This window comes from Mustela nivalis (assembly GCF_964662115.1).
Source record: "Mustela nivalis genome assembly, chromosome: 8".
NCBI lineage: Eukaryota > Metazoa > Chordata > Mammalia > Carnivora > Mustelidae > Mustela > Mustela nivalis.
The window spans coordinates 79639491-79664756 of record NC_139027.1 but is presented as its reverse complement, the minus strand read 5'-3'; the positions used below and the strand labels follow the sequence as shown (position 1 = coordinate 79664756).

At 38.0% G+C, this 25266-nt stretch overlaps 1 protein-coding gene across 32 annotated transcripts in view; it reads left to right on the top strand.

The window, feature by feature from the left end:
- Positions 1-25266, top strand: part of AFF3 (ALF transcription elongation factor 3) — a 571712-nt gene that overhangs the window by 357737 nt on the left and 188709 nt on the right. For all 32 annotated transcript variants that reach the window (XM_082747049.1, XM_082747043.1, XM_082747033.1 and 29 more), the window contains one exon: positions 18828-18908. In XM_082747049.1, coding sequence (XP_082603175.1) covers positions 18828-18908 — 81 coding nt within the window. The remainder of the gene's footprint in view (positions 1-18827; positions 18909-25266) is intronic.

Below are 25266 nucleotides of genomic sequence, written 5' to 3'. Positions count from 1 at the left end.
TGGTTATTATGGAGGGCACGTATGGCATGGAGCCCTGATTGTTATACACAAACAACAAATCATGGAACACTACATCAGAAATGAATGATGTACTGTATGGTGACTAACATAACATAATAATAAAAATAAAATAAAATATCCTCCTGTTATTAAAAAAATACTGCTAATGATGGGGTACCTTGGGTGGCTCAGTTGGTTAAGCATCTACCTTTGGCTTAGGTCATGATCTTAGGGTCCTGGGATTGAGCCCAGCTTTGGGCTTCCCACTCAGTGGGAAGTCTGCTTCTCCCTCCCCCTTCACTTGTGCTCTTTATCTCTCTCAAATACATAAGATCTTAAAAAAAAAAAAAAAAAAAGGAAAGAAGTACTTTGGATGCATCTTGTTCTACATCAAGTAACATACTCAATGAAGTAATATCAAATACAGTATCTCTACTTCTGATCAAACCCCAGTTAAATGATCTTATCATTACTTTACAAACTGAAAGAAAATTGAAGCATGCAGAAGCCCTAGTTTCACATTCTAGGTGACCACAGAATGACTTGGTGGCCTTGAGCAGATAATTTATCTTGGCCAAGTGCTCTCAGCCCCTACCCCTCTGGTTCCGTGGTTCCCTATGGCTCTGTGACCAGCCTCAGTGTCTCCTCACACTGAGTCCAGGGCTTTATCTGTACCTTTTTACACACTGTTGTTCTCTTTGTTTCTGGGGGCTCTGAAGCATAAAGTTTTAAAATATAAATATGCTTTAAAAAAGGTAACATTTTGTGAGATTAAGAGTCACTTTAATCTCACAAAACAAACTGAGGGTTGCTGGGGGGAGGGGGTTTGGAGAAGGGGGTGGGATTATGGACATTGGGGAGGGTATGTGCTTTGGTGAGTGCTGTGAAGTGTGTAAACCTGGTGATTCACAGACCTGTACCCCTGGGGATAAAAATATATGTTTATAAAAAATAAAAAATTAAAAAAAAAAAAGGTAACATTTTAAACCTGTTTAGTTGGGATTTTGCAGCTCTAGCAATTTCTCAATACATCCCGCTAGTGCCAACCTTCTTTCTTATCAAAACCACTCCTGTCATGGCCCCTGGGCTTAGATCTCCTCATTGGCTAAATTGCTCCCTTATAGGCTTCCATGATCTGGGTGCTTGTTACCTATTCCAGATTCATCTCTCTCTGTGGCAGAGCACTCCTTACCCCCCAGCACCACCCTCCCTGCTTCCCCCATCAAGCCAGGTTACCCACACCCAGGACCATCTGGGCCACATTTACGTGGGTTCGGACCCTCCATCAGAAACTGCTACTCCTCTGTGTCTCCTTCCCTAAGTCAAAAACATCCTTATCTTCTCAGTACTGCTATTCTACTCTAATCCTGAGCACTCTCTAACTCCCCCTTTTATGACTTTATTGAGATGTAGTTTACATATCAAAAAAAGAACCCATTTCCAGTGTGTGATTCAGTGGTTCATAGTAAATTTAGAATTGTGTCACCATCACCATTATATACATCGTTCATCACCCTGGTGAGATCCCTCATACCCATCGTTTAGCCAACAGTCACACACGAACTTAGACACACACCTACCTGCTGACTCGCACATTTCCTCACACATAAACACTCGCTCAAACATCCATTGGTTCAGCTGGAATATTACTATCCTGTTCTATTTTGGCTTTTATTACAACAAATACTTTTGCAATCAGGTCTCAATATTTAGACAAGTTTGCTGCTATACAATAAAATTGCCACATACTTTGTAATTGTATTGAATATTTTTCAGAGATAAAATTTGTATTGTTCACATTTTGTTCTCAAGAGTTGTTTTTCCTTCCAAGTTTTCTCATGCATTTTTACTTTAGGAATTCTTTCCATACAGATATGATTGGAAAATGTATTTATGTGATAACCTGACGGATGAGACAGAGCTAATTTCCAAAATACTCAAAGGGATTTTTAAACAACAATAGGAAAAATATATACTTTGATGCCAAAATGGGCAAGGATACAGAAAGTATTTCAGGAATAGGAAAAGAAGACACCTAATAAATATGCTACACTAATAATTAGAGATGCAATTAAGGCAACTGTTCAAGGGATTCTTTTCCTATAAAATTGGCAGTGAGGTAAAAAATGGTTGTTTGTTGAGGTGTAATTGACAAAATTGTCATGTATTTTAAGAGACCAGCATGATGATGATGAGATATACATATACATTATGAAAAGATTTCCACCATGAAGTTAACACTTCCGTCATCTCACATACTTACCTTTTTTAAAGTTCTATTCTCAGTAAATTTCAGTTATATGATACCGTATTTACAGTACATTATTAGCAACTGTGCATTTGGATCTCAGACATAATTTATCTTATAAATAGTGAGCATTGGTACCTTTTACCAGCCTCTCCCTATTTTCCCCAAACCCCAGACAACAACCATTCCACTCTCTGTTTCTATGAATTCAACTTTTGTTTTGTTTTAGATTCCACGTATAGTAATGCTATATAGTATTTTTCTTTCTCTGTTTGGCTTATTTTATTTAGCATAATTTCCTCAAGGTCAATCCATGTTGTCATAAAAGGAAAGATTTTCTTCTTTTTAAGGCTGAGTAATAAATAGTCCATGGTATATACAAACAACACTTTCTTTTTCCATTCATCCTTCAATGGACACTTAGGTTGTTTCCATTCTTTGGCTTTTATGAATAATGCTGCAATGAACATGGGAATAAAATTATTTCTTTGAGATAATGATTTTGTCTCCTTTAGATATATACCTAGACGTAGGATTATTGAATCATGTAGTAGTTATAATTTAATTTCTTGGGGAATCTTCATACTGTTTTCCTTAGTAGCTGTACCAGTTTATATTCCTACCAACAGTATACAAGGGTTTCTTCTTTCTACATCCTTGACAGTATTTGTAATCTCTTGTCTTTTTTATAATAGATACCTTCACAGATGTGAGGTGATAGTTCATTGTGGTTTTGATTTCTCGTTTTTTCTGTTTTTTTTTTTTTTCCTTACCATTAGTAATGCTGTGCTCCTTTCCATGTACCTGTTGTCCATCTGTATGTCTTTTTTATAAAATGTCCAGATCTTTGGATTAATTGGTTTTTTGCTTTTGGGTTGTATGAGTTCCTTGCATATTTTGGATTTTAATCAGATATGTGGTTTGGAAGTCTCCTGTGCCAGAAGTTGTCTTTTCATTTTGTTGATGTTTCCTTTGCTGTGTAGAAGCTTTCAGATAGAGTCTCACTTGTTTATTTTTGCTTTTATTGCCCTTGCTTTTTGTGTCAAAACTGAGATAACTCTGCCAAGACCAATGTTAAGGAGCTTATTTCCTGTGTTTTTTTCTTTTTTTTTAAATTTTTTTTTAATTTATTTATTTATCAGAGAGAGAGAGTGAGCACAGGCAGACAGAATGGCAGGCAGAGGCAGAGGGAGAAGCAGGCTCCCTGCGGAGCAAGGAGCCCGATGTGGGACTCGATCCCAAGACGCCGGGATCATGACCTGAGCTGAAGGCAGCTGCTTAACCAACTGAGCCACCCAGGCGTCCCATTTCCTGTGTTTTATACTAGGAGTTTCATCGTATCAGGTCTTACATCCTCTTTTCCATTTTACATTTTTATTATATTGTGCACTTATTAACAAATTATTATAGTTATTTTTAATACTTTTGTCTTTTAACCTTTATACTAGAGTTATGAGGAATTTATGCACCACCACTATAATATTAGAGTTTTCTAAATTTAACTGCATATTTACCTTAACCAGTGAGTTTTATTCTTTCATATATTTGTATGTTATTAATTAGCATCTCTTTAGCTTGAAGAACTCCCTTAAACATTTCTTGAAAGACTGGTCTAGTGATGATAGAAGGGCTTTTTCAGTTAGAGTATTCTCAGGTGGCAGGTTGTCTTTTCTCTGTCAGCACTTTGACTATGTCATCCCACTCACCTCTGACTTGCAAAATTTCTGCTGAAAAAATCTGTTGAAGTATTATGGTGTTTCTCTTGTATGAAACAAGTTTTCTTGCTGCTTTTAAGGTTCTCTCTTAATCTTTAGCTTTTGACAATCTAATTATAATGTGCATCAGCATGACTTTCTTTGGGTTTCTCTTCTTTGGTACTTTCTGGCATTCCTGAATCTGGGTATGTGTTTCCTTTTTTGGTTTAGGGAGATTTACAGTGATTATTTATTTGAGTAAGTTTTCTGCCCATTTCTCATTTTTTCTCCTTCTAGGACCCCCATAATGTATATATGTACATGTAACGGTGTCCAAGAAGTCCCTTAAGCTATCTTATTCTTTTTTATTTCTTGTACTTTTTATTAGATGAATTCCAGTGCCCTGTCATCTAGTTCACTGATTTTTTTCTCTTGATTTAGTGTGCTGTTGAATCCATCTATTAGATTTTTTTTTCCCAATTCAGTTATTACATTCTTCAACTCTGTGATTTTTTTTTCATACTTTTAAATATTTTCTGTCTCTTTGTTGAGATTATTTGTTCATAAATTAATTTCCTGACCTCAACGAGCATGGTTATGAACATTATTCTGAACCTTCTATTGGGTAAATCACTTCTCTGCACTTCATTAAGATTAGTTTCTGGAGATTTATCTTGTTCTATCTTGTTCTTTTCTTTGGAACATACTTCCCTGTTTCTTCATTTCTAAGGTATTCTGTGTTTGTTTCTGCACATTAGTTAAAACAGACAACTCTCCCTGGCTTGACAGGCTTGTATTGCATAGGAGATGAATCTCATTAACCAGCCGAGCTCAAGCTCTTGACTACTGCTCAAACATTTGTGATTGTCCAAGCTGCCATTTTTGCTCTTAGTGGCTCCCGGTAGTTGAGAGTGTCCCAAGACTTCTCAGGGTCCCAAAAGGGAGGACTGTAGATAGCACTTAGATGCATGTTGATCAGAAGCCAATCTCTCTCACAGAGAAAGTATATATTCTTACTCCTTCCAGGGAGAAACTGGGAAATGGGCATTTTTGTCTGTCTGCCACCTCTGCACTGTGCCCAGGTGTATAGATGCAAATGCTCCTGCATCCTTTAATGACTGCCTCTTTGTTTTCTATGATCTTCATGAATGCAAGCCCTATGGGCTATTGGAGTTAGGTGATTTGGGGGCATTCCTTAGGTGGCGGCCTTCAAATTTGGAGTGCCAAATTTGTGACCCAGACCCTCTGCTCCTCGGAGAGAAGCTGGGACTTGGGGGTTCCCTCCCAAGTATATGCTGTTCTAGGAATGGGATTAATAATATGAGTCTCAGTCTTTTCTACCTGTTTCAATGTGTATATTTTGTCTGTCACTTGATATGTAGGATTCGCTTATCTAGTTCCTGGATTTCTCTCAGAGGAGAGTGCGCCATGTGTAGATGTATGTTCAATGTGTCTGTGAAAGGAGAGAAATTCAGTAGCCTTTTAAGTGGCCATCTTGGTCTAGAAGCCACTGCAAATATGACTTTTAAAAAGAGTATTAATAAAGGTGTTTAGAAACAGTCACTTTCATATACTGTTATAGGACATGTAAATAAATAGACAATTTTTCGAGACCAATTTGACAGTATATTAGCATTTAAAATATTTATGCCATTTGACCTAGAAATTCTGTACAAGGAAGGAAATTCTGTACTGGAAGACATACACAACCATGAAAAGACCGATGTACAAGGATTTTTGCCAAAGTGTGGTTTATAGTCATGAAAAAAAAAAAAGCAACAAATCAACTTTCCATTAGTTAATTAAATAAGCTATAATATTTCCAGGTAGAACAAACTATACTTCCAGGCAGTGGATTGTCTGTATAGCCTTTCAAAAGAAGATACATTTATACGTTGTGTTGGAAAAGAAGAAATGAGAAATAAAAAAGATAAAGTCACCAAACAGTATGACCTCATTAAAAATATATGTATAATCCCCATGTTAGTGTGTATGTGTGTGTGTGTGACTTATCCAATATATATATCCTATATATATATTTATATATACCATATATATATATATATATATCCAATATATATCCAATATTGGATATATATATACATATAAATTGGATAAGTACCTGGCACTTAAAACTGTTCACTGTGGGCATTAACCATAGGTGTTGGGATCCTGGGTGGCTTTCACTTTCCTGCATTTTGTACTTTTGCAATGCTAAACTTTTGAACAAGAAGCATATATTATTTATGTAAGCAGAAAGATGCAGTGAAGATAATTTTTCAATTAAATTAAAATTTAAAGTGAAATCATATGTTCTTAGCCTAGCAGAGAATACAGGTGCAGTTAAGAACTTCACCAAGTCACAATTAGAGATGGACAGAGAGGTCAAGGTTTGCCTCATGTCTCCCCATGCACCCCCACAAAAGTCAGAAAGAAGTAGGTATTCCAGAGACTCCTCATTGTTATGATTTCAAATACTTCCATGATAAGCAGCTCACCATATTTTTAAAAAACATGTTTATTTATTTGTCAGGCAAATTTTTTATCTGACAGGCTCAGCTTTCTGCTGAGCAGAGAGCTCGAAGCAGGGCTCGATCCCAGGACCCTGGGATCATAACCTGAGCGGAAGGCCGAGGCTTTAACCCACTGAGCCACCCAGGTGCCCTAGCAGCTCACTGTTTTAAGAAACAGCCAGTTTAGCACTGAGTAGTTTTAATGGTTCTTATGCTGACTTAAACTGCATTGTGTTGTTATGTTATATAATGCTGTATAAAGTTGTATACATGGTTACTGTCTATCCCACTTATGCCAGAATATGGCATCCATGAGGACATGGGACCACATTTGTAGCTGTGTCTCTAGCACTAAAGCAATGCTTAGCACAAAGCACCGGTGGAATATTGTCAGAAATTGTTAGAAAGTTTATAAAAATCAAACTCTTCCTGGTAGCTTTAACTAGTGGACTCTAATTGTGGTTGCTTGTCTCCATAAGCCACCTGTAATGGTTTTTCCACAAGGTAGGCCCTTGAACGTCTGACACAGCAACTTAAGCTTCTTTTACTTTCTTTTTTTTTTTTTTTTGGCCAAACCGCTTAGACACATGAGACCAGTGGAGTAACCATGAGGAATATGATTCCTTGAGCAGCATCCATTAAGGCCCGGATGGGCATTGGTGGCTGGGGTGGCTCCATGAGAAATAAAACCAGAAACAAAAACATGGCAACCATGAGGAATATGGATGCCTTGTATATGCAATGTTTGTTCGCCCCACGGTACTCACTGTTCCATGTCTGTTGTATTCCATGTTTTATCCCCAGGACATTTGCATTGCCTTGCACCACACAGTGGATGCTCAGAAATGAGTTCAGTTGGATGGACATCTGGATGCACTAGTAGAGGCTGAATTGATTGGTCTAAGTCATAAACTATTCAGCATGATTGCAGACCCATTCTCAACTATGCCTGGAATTGTCAGCAAAGATCAAGGAATAGAAACATCTGTCTCAAATTTGTAGATTGTCCATTTGCTTTTGCGTATTCTGAACCGTCTTTCTCACTTTCTCCCCATGGAGACTTCTGTGAGATCATCTTTGCTTCCTCATTGCCTTAAGTTCTTTTCTTTCCCCATTTAAAGACACAGCATCTGAGTTCAGGGTCTTCCTTAGACGTCATTAATTTGGCGCCTGCCTCTTTTAGCTTCATTTCTGTGTTCTCAAGGAATATCTTTTCCCAAGGGGTAAGCTCTTTACCAGGCTCTACTAACCCAGTCTTTCTTGTTGCTTTCTTCTAATAAAAGTGGTTATCCTCCTGTTTTCATTTTGGCCCTAACTTCTCTTTTCTCGCAGACCTATAAACTTCTGGGGGGAAATATTTTGATCTTTTGCTTCTCCAATTTGAGGATATTTTGACCTCATGGTTTAAAAAGAAAACAAAAAAGATGGTTTCTTCCAGGCTCCCCAGCTCTCCCTCCTCCTCTGGATTTGGCTGTCTGTATCTGGAGTATGTCAGGAGACATTACCCGTCTTCTGTAAAATCATCCTGCCTTTTACATTCATTCCTAAGATGAAGAGACATCCCTGCTAGACTAGGGTGGTGCCACTCAGTGATTTCTATAAATCACCTCTCAAACTGAGAAGAAATACTTGAGTGAAGTTCATAGAAACCTGCGTGGTGGAGGGGAACTTAGCTGGGAAAGGGCTTGAAAGGGAGAAAAATGTGCCCCATTAGCAAGGTTGTGCTAAGGGTGCCACAGCAGCTGAGATTTGCCTTCCCTCTGGGGAACCGGACAGCCTACTATACCAGGGACTTTTTATCTCAGCCCCAGTGGCTCTCAAGGTCTTTTCTTATCCAGTCTGCCTACCTTGCTCTGTGCCCTGCCTCCAGGCTGACTCCTGCCCCTGTGACCAGATTACTTTCCACCCCTGTATTCACCTTTTCCCATTGGCTCCATCAGGTCTTCTTAGAAGAGCTCTCAAGCCAGTGTACAAGCTGAACTGCCCTAACTGTTGGCCAGGGGTAGTCTGCAGGCATAAAGACAACGCTTCTAACTCTTAAGAACCCCAAACCAAAAAAAAAGAACCCCAAACCAGCTTTCGGAAAGGGAATGCATTCTGCTTACTAGTAATTGTACCATTTGAGAAAAATACCAGATGATGCGACAGCACCCCCTCCCCTCTGTGCACATGGTGCCCTAGTGGCAAAGGGAGTGAGGGAAGCAAATTATTGTTTAATAAGCACACTTTCATTATGCCTTCTATTTGACTATGAATAATTAACCAGTTAAATATTAAATAATTAACGGAGTGAAATAGATTAAAAAACAAACTCATAAATGTCTTCTCCTATAGTCATCCTCTTATCTTCCCAAAGTCCAAGCCAAAAGCTGCCAACACTAATTATAAAAGTAGTGATAACAGCACTGATCACCTTCCGAGGGCACCTACTTCATGCCAGACGCTGTGCTGGGTACTTTGTCTGTCACTAACCGATTTAGTAATCCTGCAAGATAGGGTGATTAACACCAATTCACAGACAAGGACATCAGTAATCAGCAAAACAAACCTGCCCAGGGTCATTCTGCCAGTTCACCGCAGGGCCAAGATGACACGTGGTTTCCCAGATGCTGACTCCAAACCTGTTTTGTTCTGCCATTCCTCTTCTCTGGAATTGAGAGATTTTGTCAAATGCACATTTCTGATTATCTGTCTGTGGAATTGGGTTGGGCAACATGGTAAAAGGAAAGCATGGACAAGAATGTAATTATCACCCTCTTACCCTTCTGGCTTCCATAGTCTTTCTCTCTGTCCCAAATAATACCTTCTCTACCCTTAGACACATATGAAAGAGCTGTTTCATTATTGCAAAACACAGCTAGCTCTGAGATTAATTACAGTCTATATGTCTACTAACAGGGCTTATTTCTGGTGTTTGTGCTGTCACGAAAAGATATTATGTAGATCAAAAATAAGGTGACAATGATAACATTAATAAAACGACCTTTCTCATGAGCTGGTCAGGAATTTGCCTCAGTTCTGCTAAACTGAGGCTTAATATGACTTATTCTTAGAAATGGTACAGGAAAATACCAGCCTCACATTCAGAATTTGGGAAATCCTCTTACTGCCTCCAAACACTTTATTTTTTTAAACCATCTTTTAAAGTTAGACTAATCAGTGCTTATCAACAGGAGCACAAGGCTCTTAAGAGCGCAGGAAACTGGCAGGTGTCTGTGTGTTGCAGCAGGAACTCAGGAGTGAAGTTTTCACCTGGGTTTAATAAGAGTCATTAAGTTCCTGCAGCTGTGTATACTCAAATTAAAACCCTCTTCTTTAAATTCTGAGAACCCAAGTAGATTTTACTACCTTTTTTTTTTTTTTAGATTTTTTTTATTTATCAGAGAGAAAGCGAGAGAGAGCAAGCACGCGCCTGCATGCATATGCAAGGGGGAGCAGCAGAGGAGAGGGAGAAGCAGACTCCCTGCTGAGCAGGGAGCCAGACACAGGGCTGGATCCTAGGACTCTGAGATCATGACCTGAGCCAAAGGCAGATGCTTAACGACTGAGCCACCCAGGTGCCCCAGATTTTACTGCTTTTATTATTTTAGCACAATGTTCAATTCTAGAAACAATCCACAGTTAAAGAAGAGGAATTGAAATATTTTTAAGCCCAGGGGGAAGAATGAATATTGAAAGCCAGGCAAATCTAAAAATGAATTATAAAATGTACGGTTCTTATTCCAGAAGACCCCAAGTTAATAGATAAGACAGAAAGCACTTAACACAGAGGAACAAGAGAGTAAGACAGGTCACATCCACCTTCCTGCCCCAAAAGAAAACTTGAAAACGGTAAAGCTGCATCTAGAATAAGAAATCTTCAGAAAAGTCTAAAATGAAGGTTCTGGCATGAAATAATTTTTTTTTTTTTTTTGGAATAGCCGTTGTATCTTCGCTTCTCTCCTAGCTTTTATCCTTTCGTTGGAGAGTCCAGAGTTTGCAGGGATGCTGAAGTCAGGGAGATGGGATGGGTCTGTAGTACACAGGATGGATTTCATTAAAAGCAGTCACTCTTTACATGTGAAGGAAATAGGAAAGGCCAGACACTATATGGGCATGGGAGAACTGAAAATCTTATGGCCTGAGGAGGAAGTGTGATGCACACCCTTCAGGCCGCCTTGGAATTTCCAGGTTAAAGGCTTGCTTTTGTGTTTTTCCATCCCCACCATAAGCCCATATTGTTATCTAATACACGTGTTCTCTTTGTCTTGCCCAGTCTGTGAAAGCTGATTTTTTTTTAAGATTTTTATTTATTTATTTGACAGACAGAGATCACAAGTAGGCAGAGAGGCAGGCAGAGAGAGACGGAGAAGCAGGCTCCCTACTGAGCAGATAGCCCGATGTGGGACTTGATCCCAGGACCTTGGGATCATGACCTGAGCTGAAGGCAGAGGCTTTAACCCACTGAGCCACCCAGGCGTCCCTGTGAAAGCTGATTTTAAAACTTTCTCAATTTGATTCCATTATTCTTTACTACGTGGTACACCCTCTGTTTTATCCATTGGTGATCAACCTCATTGAGAGCCAAGGGATAGGCTTAAGTTAGAAAGTACTGGCTGGTGAGCGCTGTGAATGCAATAAGACTGATGAACCACAGACCTGTACCCCTGAAACAAATAATACATTATATGTTAATAAAAAAATAAAAATTTTTAAAAAGGACTGGCTGAGATTAGTTAGTGTTCCAATCTGAGATTCTCCCACCCAGGGGACATGGAGGAGACCAGAAAATATAGATATGGCTCCTGGGAATCCCCCTCTCAGGTCAATTTTAGTTCAAATTGGACATATTCCTGAGTTTTCAATATAAAGAAACAAGATTTCACTATGATTTTTGGTAATGCTGCAGTTAGACATTTTTATTGGTTATTTGCATACTTGTAATTTTAGTAGCCTAAGCTGTACTATAAAAAAAACAGAAGGTGCTTTTCTTTTCCAGCCACCACTGTTTTTCTAAAAGCTTTCCATGAGTAGTATTTCCATGAAAATAATGATCATTGTTATTCTTAATGGACATGAATACACTATATTTACCATTATTTTGCAGACTCTAGGTCCTTCTTCTATAGTAACAAAATGAGGATGTTCTTGAATTTTTGTTGATTTAGGGGGTAACTTCAGCCTTCTTATTTGAAGCCCCAATCTGCCCAGCCTTCAAGTCTGACCCTGGAGTCTGTTGAAGTCTAGGGATGCAGGCGCCTGGGTGGCTCACTCAGTTAAGCATCTGCCTTCAGCTCGGGTCATGATCTCAGGGTCCTGGGATCGAGCCCTGTGTCGGGCTGCCTTTGGCAGGGATATACGTCTCTCTAGTCCTCTATCCCTCCCCATGCTCATGCTCTCTCTCTTGCTTGCTCTCTTTCTCTCTCAAATAAATAAATAAAATAAAATCTTTAAAAATAAATAAATAAATAAATAAAGCCCAGGAATGGACTGACAGTTAGAATGCACTCCCACCCCAGGGGTACAGTTCTGTGAATCACCAGGTTTACAAAAAAAAAAAAAAAAAAAAAAAAAGAGAATGCACTCCCACCCTCATGAGGTAAGAATGAGGGTGCTGCTTCCGATTTTTCTTACTCGAGGGCTGGTGCTCTGACTCCCAGGTATGGACCTGCAGCAGCGTTTCCCTTCACCAGACACAGTGCTCTTGTTAGCTACCCGTATTTAAAGGATATGCAGTGTAATAAAAATTACACTGTTCTGTTGTTGGCAGCACTTATCTGAGAAGAGTGTCATAACATGAATAATACGTGTGAAAGAACTGAAAAGCTGAGGGATTATTCGGATACGGAAACTGAAAACAAAGTAATGCTCTGATCTGCAGCAGCCACTGCCACGTATAAAAATTGACTTTGGCATTTTATATTTTTATTCCCAAGTGACAGAATTAATCCTGTGTTTTATTTTGAAAAGAGTGAGTTTCTGAGCACAAAGAATTCTGGAGTTAGCTGTGGTCATTTGCCAGGCCTGTGGGGATAGACACCCCTTTTTAGCAGACCTCAGAGTTGGCAGCAACTGTTGAAACATTGCTGAAAGAGAAAGAAGAATTTCAGTCTCTCCTGATTCTGGCAACCATCATATGTATTTGGTAGGACAAGTATAGCTTATTGGTGCCATCATTTTAAAAGAAGAGAAAAGAGAATCCCAGAGAAGTTAAACGAATTCCTATTATTTTATCCATTGTGCTGGGCCTCCAAAGAGCTACAAGAGAGTTTCAAAGGCACAATCCCTTCCCTCAAAGAGGTTCTAAACTAATAGCGGTTTAAAAAATGTTTAGTTTGATAGTGGTAACATATGAAAGATAAACTCACAGCCCCAGGTAGCGTGGAAATGTGAAATAAGGGACACAGGTGCTATGTAATGCAGAGTGCTTACTAAGGATCACACTGGTCAGTGACTTTCGTAAGGAGACAAGGCATGAGAAAGAAGGAAGAGGTAAGGGACGCCTGGGTGGCTGAGTCATTAAGCATCCAACCCTTGATTTCGGCTCAGGTCGTGATCTCAGGATCGTGAGATTGAGCCCCACTTTGGGCTCCCTGCTTAGCAGGGAGTCTGCTTGAGATTCGCTCTCTCCCTCTTCCTCTGCCCCTCGTCCCTCCACTCTCTCTCGCTCACTCACTCTCTCTCAAATAAATGATTTTTTTTTTTTTTTTTAAAGAAGAGGTAAGTGAAGTTGGAGTAACATGAAAGGAAAAACAGAAAATGTCGGGACAGGAAAACATAGGGCAGGACAAGAAGTAAGCCCATCTGGCAGGGAGGAGGGGAGGACCATATAGAAAAGTAGCAAGCAGTAACATTGCAGTGTTTCTTGATGGCGCCATATGACAGAGCATCTTGAATGCTTGGACCAGAGTCCTTGGGAGCTTTTGAGCAAGTGCGGTGTAGAACTATTTTAAATAAAACACTTCGTTGACAGTGATCAAGATAGACTATAGTGGGGCGACAGAAGACAGGGAGAGAGACCAGGGAAATTATTTCTCTATTTGCTGATTTTAATAAGAAAATTTAAATATTGTTCAGAATTTTTCTAATTTACTCTATTTGCAAACTAAATATACTGTGCAGATCTTTATACTACAATATATACATGTTGAACTCTCAAGATTTCAGACTAAAATTTAACTTTCATTTCTTCTCACCTCAAATAATAGTCACACTGTGTAATGAATAGATCCCCAAACCTCTGACCATTTATCCTCGGACAGGCAGATGCAGGTGATGCCAGAGTAAGTTGGTAGCTACATAGAAGGGAGAGGGTTATGTAAAATGAGTACATGAAAGTCTGCTCACCTTTATGTTCTGGATTCCTGGGACTCAGGGTCAAGCTTGCTGCATAATAGACATGAAAACGGACACTGGCCCATGTATCCCATGACCTTCTGAAAACTGTTATATAGAGGATAGAGAAAAGTTGGACAGTTAATGAAATGCAGTATCCTATACTGTTATCATTTAACCATCTGTTCCTTCATTTAGCAGAAGAGTGAGTGTATTTACTATAAAGAGACTTGGCATTTGAAGCTTATCTAAAAAATAAGAAGACACCCTGAAATATGTCCCTTGGGTAACTAGACATCTGCTTAAAGAAATGGGACTGGTGAGGCTGTGTTAAGACAGATATGTCTGATTCCACATCCTACCATTTGGCTAAGGAACCCAAACTCAAAACTGGGGCCCTCTTAGTGTTGAGGAATAGGGTGTGACCTCATTCCTAAGGGACAAGAAATCAAAGAGGAACAAAGGCAGGCAGATCAAAGAAATGGCAAGGGACTTTAGAAGATCAGAAGGTAGCTCCCTAAACTCTGGAGTAGTTGGCCTTATATTCTATTTTCATCCTGTTTTAGATAAACTCACAGCCTGTGGTCAGGGACACAGTAGCCTGTGGCTACTGGACAGACAAGTGGGGGAAGGAGGAACAGTGCAGTGATGAAGGACCGGTTAAGACCAGAGAAGTCAGGAGCATGAGTGAGGGTGGAGAACAGTGGACACAGTGGCATGGGATTGACCACCTGACAACAGACAGGAATCTTTTCTATGAGAATGCTGTGAGATAGACTAAGTGAAATGTTAGCAGTTATGAAAAACTTTACCTTTTTTTTACATTTTAAACTACTAGAAATAAGGTACAAATTAAGCACTTTTTTAAAAAATCCAAATCTTATCTCATTGTTATTATGTCAAGGCTCTGTTCCCATGAGAAAGCTTAGGGATATTTTCTCCAATGTAGAGTACAGAATATACTTAGGGATCATAATTGCTTTAAATAACTTTCTGTTTTAATACTACATAGTTTGTATTAATTATTATTAGGTTAATTGTGGGTTACATTTGCATAATGCTTCATTTTTTTATAAAAAACTTTCCTAGGGTGCCTGGGTGGCTCAGTCAGTTAACCATCTGCCTTTGGCTCAGATGGTGATACCAGGGTCCTGGGATCAAGACCTGCATCAGACTCCCTGCTCAGTGGGAAGTCTGTTCCTCCCTCTGCGCCTACCACCTGCTTGTGTTCTCTCTCTCTCTCTCTCAAAAACAAATATTTAAAAAAAAAATTTTCCCATATATTCTCTCATCTCAATTTCCCGATATCTAAAGCTCATAAAGAAATTCTGTTTCTCATTTTAGAGATAAGAATTTTGAAACTCAGTTTGGTTTTAAACAGTACTGTCTTTTATTGAATGATTAAACATAAGGGAACCTACGCTATGCTCTTTAAATATATTATCTCATTTAATCTTCATAATTAAACTTTGAGATCATTAACATCGCTACTTCCTCTGGTTCTAAAATACCACAAGCTGAGATTTGATTGATTCCTAAGTCTGTAGTTTGAAGTCACTGCAGTTTACTGAAGATGTGATTTACCTAAGCTCACTGAGCTAGTAAGTGACAGAAGAGGAAGTAGAAATAAAGTATACATTTAAATAGTTTTAAATAGTAAAGAATTTAATTCTTTAAATAGTAAAGAATTCTTATATTTTTGGAAATTCTAAAGATTTAAATGTTTTAAGCAACCCTGTTGTCTTTACCCTTCCTTCATATATTTAGCAGACTTCATTAGATGGAAAAGTCACATGGAAATACTTAGCTAGAATTAAAATAAAGGTAGTAATTTTGCATTGAAATATGGCATTCAGTTAATTCAGGGAGTTAATTTTGAGTGCTTAGTATATAATGTGCTTCAGTCTATACAACAATAAGTAGGCACTGTCCCTCTTGAAGAAATTTTGAGTCCTTCTTTATAGGATTATGTTTAGTAGATCTGAATGTTATTGAAAGAGATTACTGAGATTCTAAAGTATGATTTCTGTTCTGCTTTGGAGGAAGGATATCAGAAGAGGGAGAAGTGGTTTTGTGCAGACTGAGGTGTATACTCGTAAAGCTGAACACAAAAAAGAATCTGACCTTTACTATGAAAGAGGAAAATAAGTGCATTGGAGGAGCATGAGAAGAAAATTGTTGTATCATATTGAAGTAGAAGGGTAATCAGCAAAGGCCTCAAGACATAGATGATGTTTGAAATGAGCCTTCATGAGTGGATAGAAACCCAAAAAGCATGTAAGAATAGGGCATTCACACACAAAGAGTAAAATGTAAGTGAAAACAAAGACTGTAGTTTCTCCTATACACAGAGTGCATGTAGACTAACAAAAAAGACACAAGGCTGAAAACCAGGAGCTCGTAGAAGTTCTTGAATACGAGGGTGAGGTCTTTGAGAGCAAATGTAGTGGAGTGAAAAACAAATACTGGGCTGGAAGTATGAGAATTATGTGCAAATTTCAGTGGTGACATTATGAATTCAGTGAACTTGGGCAAATCAGTTCATCTCTTTAAGCTTTGACTCCCTCACCTGCAGTATGGGCATAGTGGTGATTAAAGGTTGAGTGTGAATTTAAAAATTTGTTAAGTTTTTTAATTAGCCACTTGGGTGGCTCAGTTGTGAAGCATTTGCCTTTGGCTCAGGTCATGATCACAGGGTCCTAGAGTTGAGACCCGCATCAGGCTCCCTGCTCAGAGGGAAGCCTGCTCTTCTTTCTCCCACTCCCCCTGTTTGTGGTCCCTTTCTCACTGTGTGTCTCTCTCTCAAATAAATAAATAAAATGTTAAAAAAAAAAAAAACTTGTATGGAAGTGCTCTGAAAACTGCAAAGCACAACAGGAGACATCATGGCCATGGTCACCATCATATTGTTATATATATATATATATATAATGGTATGTGAAGATTTTGGAGCAGTGAAGCTTTTTGTCTGCATCTGTAGTCTAGGGAAATTGAGTTGGCTGGAGTATAGTGGATTGATCAATAACAAAAGAAACATAACCAATAAGGGAGCTATTAAAGTAATTCGGGTTAAAAGGTATGATTAGGATGGCAGAGATATTGCAGAGATACTATTCAATTTGGCATTCATTCAAAAATATACTGAGCACCCACTTTGTTCCTGGACACAAACTCAGCAGTCCTGCTTAACAGCCTCCTCCAAAGAGACAACAGGGATAGATACAGGATAGAATGGGAAGATACTTGGGTCTCTGGGGAGAAGAGGTTTGGAGAAGGGAGGGATGGAGAGGGATGGAGAAGGTCACTGGATCTTCCTTTGCTTTCCATTGGGGAGACCTTTGTAATAGCAGAATGGAGGGAACATCTCAAATGCTTACAAGCTTAACCCACCTATGGCACAGGTGTCAAGGTGGGCGAGAGATGATAAGTAAATCCTTCCAGGTGGATTTGACTTTCCCCTCTGCTCCCTCTCTGTGTGGCTCTGCATTATCCAAGGAGCTGAAGGAGGAGAGTTACCTTAAAAAAAAAAAAAAAAAAAAGTGCACCTGAATGTTTAAGCATCAGTGTCCATGTAGCCAAACTATAGAAAGAGCCTTGCTGTCTGCCAACAGATGAATGGATAAAGAAGATGTGGTATATATATACAATCAAATACTATGCAGCCATCAAAAAAACCAAAATCTTACCATTTGCAATGACATGGGTGGAACTAGAGGGTATTATGCCAATTATCATATGATCTCTCTGATACGAGGAATTTGAGAGGCAGGGTCGGGGTCGTGGGGGGGGTAGGGAGGGAAAATGAAACAAGATGGCACTGGGGAAGGAGACAAACTATAAGAGACTCTTAATCTCAGGAAATAAACTGAGGGCTGCTAAAAGGGAGGGGGTTGGATAGAGTGGCTGGGTTATGGACATTGGGGAGGGTATGTGCAATGGTGACTGCTGTGAATTATGTAAGACTGATGATTCACAGACCTGTACCCCGGAAACAAATAATACCTTATATGTTAATAAAAATAAAAATAATAAATAAATAAATAAAATTTTTTTTAAAGGCACAAGACCACTCTTAAGAATCTCTTTGATTTGAAAAACCTGACAGAATCCCTTTTCCCCAAGGGAGGTGAGAAGATGTCTTCACCTAAAAAGAGTTTCTCACTTTTCCTAAAATGGATCAACTACTGCTTCTATGCTTGCTTAGGTTTGAAAGAGGAAAGAAATTTAAAAAGGGGCGGGGGGTTTCAAAACTTATCTGTAAACCCAAGTAAGTTTGCTGGTAATCAGAAATTGATTGATCCAATTTAATTGTACAATCATTTAGTAAATGCAGGTACCTTCCAGGAGATGGAACTGAGGAAGAAAACTCCAAGTGTATAAACAGCGCTCACCCTCTCTCACGGTTTAGTGAAAGTTTCTGTCAGAAAGCAGATGACAGATGATTGTGTGTTGAGCTAAAGTTGTATTCTTAATACTGTGTTATGAAAATGACACTTCTCTCCCTCCCTCCCTCCTTTTCTATTTTGTAGGTGTGATTTGTTTTTTTCACTTCTCCCCGAAGGAAATTTTTATGAAGACCAAAGTGTTGTGTGGGGCTTATTGGAAACTCATCCTAATACTAGTTTCTACTGAAATAAAGACTCCTCTCATAATGACCCTAAAGTCACTTTGTACATTCCTACAGAAACACCCTGTGAATTTTTGTGGTATTGAGTCTAAGAGATGCAGCCCCCTTTGTACAGTGTTTCCCATAGAACTTTTACTACTAGGTTGTCCCTTTACTCAGGAGCTTAAATGAATCGAAAATAGGACAGCCTTGCAGACTTTTTTAAGATACAAAGGGAGCATGGGGATAGCCATGGAACCAAGAGTTGGTAAAATTAGGAAAAGAGATCATGAAAGCAGATCTCACATCCTTTTTTTAAAAAAAATCCCTTTCATTCTTTATTCATCTCTTCATTTCAGTCCCTTCCCAGTGTTATTAAGGCAGGCTCTGATAGCTACTGACTTTAAATACTCCCTGTATTACAGTGCTGTTTGTTTTTTCCCACCATTTAGGAGATGACCTGGCTCCCACCACTTTCTGCAATTCCAGCACCTGGCAAAGTGGAACCAAACAAATTTCCATTTCCAAATAAGGTGAGATCTTGTAACGCTCAGGAGCAGTATGTTTTACTCACATAGAGATTTCATAGTGGATAGTGGGCTTTCCCATATTCAGGCATATGGCTGAATTTCAACAGTTTGCAAGCATGTATTTATTCATCAAAGGGAGAAAATTAAGCTTCCACTTCCTTACTCTCGGCAAAATGTGATGCATATCATAATTGTCATTTTTAAAAAGATTTTGTTTGTTTGTTTATGTATTTATTTATGAGAGAGAGAGAGAGAGCATGAGAGGGGGGAGGGTCAGGGGAGAAGCAGACTTCCTGCCAAGCAGGGAGCCTGAAGCAGGACTTGAACCCGAGACTCCAGGATCTGAATGCAGTTGCTTAACTAACTGAGCCACCCAGGTGCCCTATAATTGTCATTTTATCTAAAAACATTTGTGAAGTTGAAATGCATCATATAATCATCTTATACATTCAGTGTGATTGTCTCTTTTTTTCCCTGAAAAACTATTATTAAATTAATGGTGTATCTTAAAATCAGTGTCTTGGAATTGAGGACATGTAGTATGTAATTCCTCTTTGGTATATTTTATAAACCTTAAAATATTTTCTAGGACTTTAAAAAACAAATTTTCATTTTCTAAGGACAAGCACACACTCAAAAAATTAGCCACAATATATTTAAATTATACATGAGTCTAATAGGTTTTATCTTGTTTTCTAACCATGTAGCTAATATATAACTACATATTCATAAAGATGAAATTATGCAGATAGAAGAAGCAAAATATGAAAGTGTCTGGTACCCTCATCCAGATTTTATTTCTTTACCCAGAATTTACTCTCAGGAGTTTGGTGAATACCATTCCACTCATCTTCCCTGTGCATGATAGACATAAATGTTCATAAGCAGTTTTTAAAAACTCTTAGATGGTATAGTTCTAAAAGCATTTCTTCCAGGAGTTGATTCTTTTTGGATACCATGAATGCATATTATTGCTAAATATTAACACTGTAACCTTTTAAAGTGAGTTATTAAAATAACAATTCATTATAATTATCACAGTGATAAATTTCATTCTGAGCTGATTTTTACTTCCCTTAACAAAAGGTATTTAGAGATCTTTCCAAGTAAAAATACAGAGATGTTCTTCATTCTTAATTGCAGCAAAATATTTTACGGTATGAATCCGTCATAGTTTATTTAATCAAGCTCCTTTTGATGAATACTGAGATTGGTTAGGGTTTGTTATCACAAACACTATTATAACGAACATTATTTCTATAAATGCCTCTTTATATACCTCTTATTGAAAGTCTCTAGTGTGGATACCTAGAAGAGGAATTGGGTACTTGGCTGTGTTTCAGCAATATTTCTTTATGCACCTTTGCCAGTGTTTAACATTATCTGGTTTTATATCATTGTGTCTGTAGTGTGGATAAAAAATTGATATCCCATTGTTTTAATTTGCATTTCTCCAATTACTTCTGAATTTGAGCATTGACTATTTTTCCTTTACAAATTGCCCATTCATATCCATTATCACTTTTAAAAAATGATTTGTACAAACTCCTTATATCTTATTCATTTGTCTGTTATATATGATGCAACTATTTTCTTGCAACCTTATTTATGTACGTTTTATACTAGCAAAGTGTTTAATTTTTATGTCAGAGAAAAATGATTTTTCCTACTCCAACATTCTAACAATGTTCTCTATGTTATTATCATATTTATAGTTTGATTTTTTATAGATGGTATAACATAGGATTCTAGCTTTTATTCTTTTCAGTGGTTAATAAATTATTGTAACACTATCAACTGATTAGCCCATGTTCCCCTCAGTGGTTTGAAATCAAACCAAATCAACAATTGAATTTCTCATAAATACATGGATCTGTTTCATGACTGTCCAGCCTCTTTTTTTCAGAATAATTATCTAATTCTTTCCCCATAACTCATTTTTGAATCAGAGGTCAACAAGCTTTTCCGTAAAGGATCAAGATTGTAAATAATTTAGGCTTTGCAGACAATACCTAAATGAATAAATGTGGCTATGTTCAGAGAAAATTTTATTTACTGAAATAGGTAGTGGCACAATATATAAAGAACTCTTATAACCCAACAATAAAAAGGTAAAAGAATGGGCAAAGGATTTAAATAGACATTTCTCTCAAGAATGTCTACAAATGCCTGATACGTATATGGAAAGACACTGTCAGCATTGTTAATCATTAGAGTTTCAAATCAGAACCACACAGAGGTACTTCTTCATACCTACTTAAATAGCTAAAATCAAAGACAAACAATAACCAGTGTTGACAAGAGTACTGAGAAATTGGAACCCCGCTATCAGTTGCTGGTAGGATCCAAAATGACGCAGCCTCTTTGAAAGACACTTCAGCGGTTCCTCAAAAGGTTAAACATCTGGTTATCATATGACCCAGCAATTCCACTCTCAGGTATATACCCAAGAGAACTGAAAAGGAATGCTACCAGGTGTTATATATTTATTTACTGAACTCCTTTTGATCCTGGGAGGTTTTTTGGTTGTTTTTTTTTTTTTTTTTAATTTTTGTTGTTGTTGTTGTTGGTGGTGGTGGTGCACTTACATTTTCCAAAGTGGGGAGAAGAGAATGCGTAGCAATAAAATATATGGCATGTTAGATGATGGTATGTAGTGAAGAAAGGTAAATCAGGAGAGGAAGATAATGAATGCTGATAGTGAATGGAGATAGATGAATTTTAAATAGGGAGCTTAAGAAAGACCCTCCTGTGGAGGTGACACTTGAGCTGAAGGTAGAGAAGGAGTAAGTCATGCAGACTGTGGCCAAAGAATTCTGGCAGTTGGAGGTCAAAGTGCCTGGATGCAGGGGGAACATCAAGAGCAGTGGAGTCAGAGCGAACCAGGCAAGGAACAGTAAGTGACACCACATTGTCCTGGGCCAGTAGGACCATGGAAAGGACTTGGACTTTATGTGATCTGAGAAGCTGTTAAAGAGTTTTACAAATAAGAAATATGTTGCATTTTACCCTTCTTTTGTGTCAGCGGGAAGCTGTACATCTTTGCCGTATTCATGACATTAACAAGGATGATTCTAATCATTGAGGGTAGTTGTTATCAGTAGGTATAAGAATTGCTTATTGTATGTCCATCTCAGGTAGATTCCTTCTATTTCTAGCTTTCTGAACATTTTCATGGATTGGTTTATTTTTTTCATTTGTAAAGCTTAAGGTAAAATTTGCAAACAGTATCTTGCAAGTTTTGAAAAATACATATGCTCCTGAGACCATCACACTCAACATAAAGAAGGATTCCATCACCTATGATTAGTTTCCTTGAGTATAGTGGATTGTTCATTTGATACACTTTTGTATTCAATATGCGAATTTAATTTAGGAATTTTACTCCTGTGTTCATAAGTCACCTTGATCTAGGTATCTTTTTGTGTATGCTAGTTCAGTTTTGACACCAGGAATATAACAGCCTTCTATAATGATTTCTTTAGTGCTCGCTTCGGCAGCACATATACTATAATGATTTCTTTAGCTTTCTACCTTTTTCTGTGTTCTGGGATACTTTATATGACCTGCCCCTCCTTAAAGACATAGAATAACTCAACCATAAAACATACTGTCCATAGTTTTCTCGTAAGAGTAAGTCTTTAATTGTATTTTCATTTTCTTCTATGCCTATTGGCTTTTTCAAATTTTATACTTCCTCTTAGATTAATTAATCTTTGTTTTTTTTCCCCCTCTTTGGGATTTTCAAACATCTACATAATACTCTGTTTTTCTAGTAATTGCCTTCAAAATTTTTAATACATTAACCTAGTTAAACTCATTTTTAGCAATACCTATAATTAACTCATATCTATATTCTACCCCAAACTATAAAACAGTTAGTTTTACTTTGATCTCCCTCACCATCATCTATCTCTCAGTTTGAGATTACAATATTTCAAACTGTCATTATTATAACCATTTTTAGCATTAGTTATTACTAATAATAATTAGTTATTATTTAAATAACTGTTAATATTTGTTAGTTTCTAAATTGGTCATTGTTTCTTGTGTCTCAACTCTTCCTCTTTTTAAGATGTGCTTATTATTTTTGCTAGAGTGTATTTTCAAGCAGGTTTTTAGTCCAGACATGACCTACAGTCTCTGATAGTCCTTTTTCTACACTTACCTTTAATCCTTCCATATCTCCTCTCTGTTTGTTCACTCCTTTGTTTATTTCATCTAATTATTGCTTTAAGTACTCTCTGTGCCAAGCTTATGACTTCTGATTTTATGTCTATGGCCTCTTCTCCATCCTCCAAACTTCATACTTGATTTCTGCTTACTTACTCAACATCTCCACTTGGATACCTAACAAACATCTTAAGCTTGATACATCAAACACTGAGCTTTTAATCCCCTCCACAAGCCTTTTATCCCAGTGTTTCTTAGTAAGTGATTTCTCCATTTTTGCATCTGGCTCAGCCCAAAACCCTTGGAATCATCTGTATTTGTTTCCTAACACACCTGTAACAAAATACACAAAGTGGGCAACTTAAAATAAAAGAAAGTTATTCTCTCATAGTTCTGGAGGCTGGAAGTCTGACATCAGGGTGTCAGCAGGGCCAGGTTTCCTCTGACGGCTCTAGGGAAGAATCTTTCCTTGCCTCTTCCTAGCTTCTGATGACTTTCATTTCTGCCCCTACATACATAAGGCTTTCCTACCTCTGTGTGTCTCTGTGTCTATAAGGACAGCAGTCATTAAATGTAGGACCCATCCTAATCAAGTGTGACCTTATCTTAGCTTGATTTTACCTGCAAGAACCCTATTTCCACATAAGGTCAAATTCACAGATTCTGAGTGGACATGGGCTTTTGGAGGATGCTGTTCAACTCAGTATACCATCCTTAACTTGTCTTTTGCCCATATCACACATCCAGCCCATCATTAAATCAACTCTACTCTTTCAAAATATATCCCGAATCTAAATGCTTCCCCGCCATCACAGCTACCAGCTTGGTCTACACTATCACCTCCTGCATTAATTACTGCAATAGCTCCCCAACTGGTCTTCCTGTTTCCACACTCACTCTACCTGCCATCTATTCCAAGCCATCATCCCTTTAGTGTGGACTCTTAAGAGTGCTCCAGCCATTCGTCCTAGCCTCTAGCACATAGTCTCTTCTCTAAACAGTAGCCTCAACATTTTTTCAAGTCTTGTTTTTTGATCAATTCAGCCACTCTGTGTCTTTTGATTGGAGAATTCGGTCCATTTACATTTGAAGTAATTTACTGATAGCTATATGCTTATTGTCATTTTGTTAGCTGTTTTCTAGCTGTTTTTGAAGTTCCCTTCTGTTCCTTTCTCCTTCTTTTGCTCTCTTCCTTTGTGGTTTGATGACTTTCTTTTTTTTTAAAGATTTTACTTATTTATTTGAGACAGTGAGGGAAAGGATGAGAAGGAGGAAGGTCAGAGGGAGCAGATTCCCCATGGAGCAGGGAGCCTGATGTGGGACTCCGGGATCAAGACCCAGGTTAAGGCAGTTGCTTAATCAACTGAGCCACCCAAGCACCCAAAGACTTTCTTTAACTCTATGCTTATATTCTTTTGCCTTTATCTTTTCTGTATTTACTGTAGGTTTTTGTTTTGTGGTCACCATGAGTCTTACATGTACAAGTTATATCTGTAACAATCTATTTTAAATTGATAACAACTTTGATCCCATTTTAAGCTGAACATTTTACCCTCCTCCTGTCATGTTTTGGTTTTGGTGTCACATTTTACATCTTTTCATCTTGTGTATCCCCTAGTTATTATAATCATAGTTATTTTTTACCACCTGTGTCTTTTAACCATCATTCTACCCTTATAATAATGAATCCACTACCTTTACTAAAGATTGATTTTTCCAGTTGAATTTTAGTTTCACCTGTTTTCTTGTTACTAATTAAGCCACTTCTTTTCAGCTTCATGAAGTCCCTTCATCATTATGTAATGAATTCCTTTAGCTTTTGCTATCTGGAAAACTTGATCTCCTTCAGTTCTTAGTGAAAATTTTGCGGGGTAGAGTATTCTTGGTTAGATTTTTCCATCAGCACTTTGCATATATCCTGCCACTCCCTTCTAACCTGTGAAGATTGTGCTGAAACTCTTATGGGGGATCCCTTGTACTTAACAAATTATTTTGCTCTAGCTGCTTTTTAAAAAATATATTTTATTTATTTACTTCAGAGAGCAGGAGGGGGGTAGGGTCAGAGAGAGACGTAGACTCCCTGCTCAATGCAGGACTCAATCCCAGGATCTAGGATCATGACCTGAGCCAAAGGCAGCCATTTAACCAACCGAGCCACCCAAGAGTCCCTCTCTTGCTGCTTCTAATA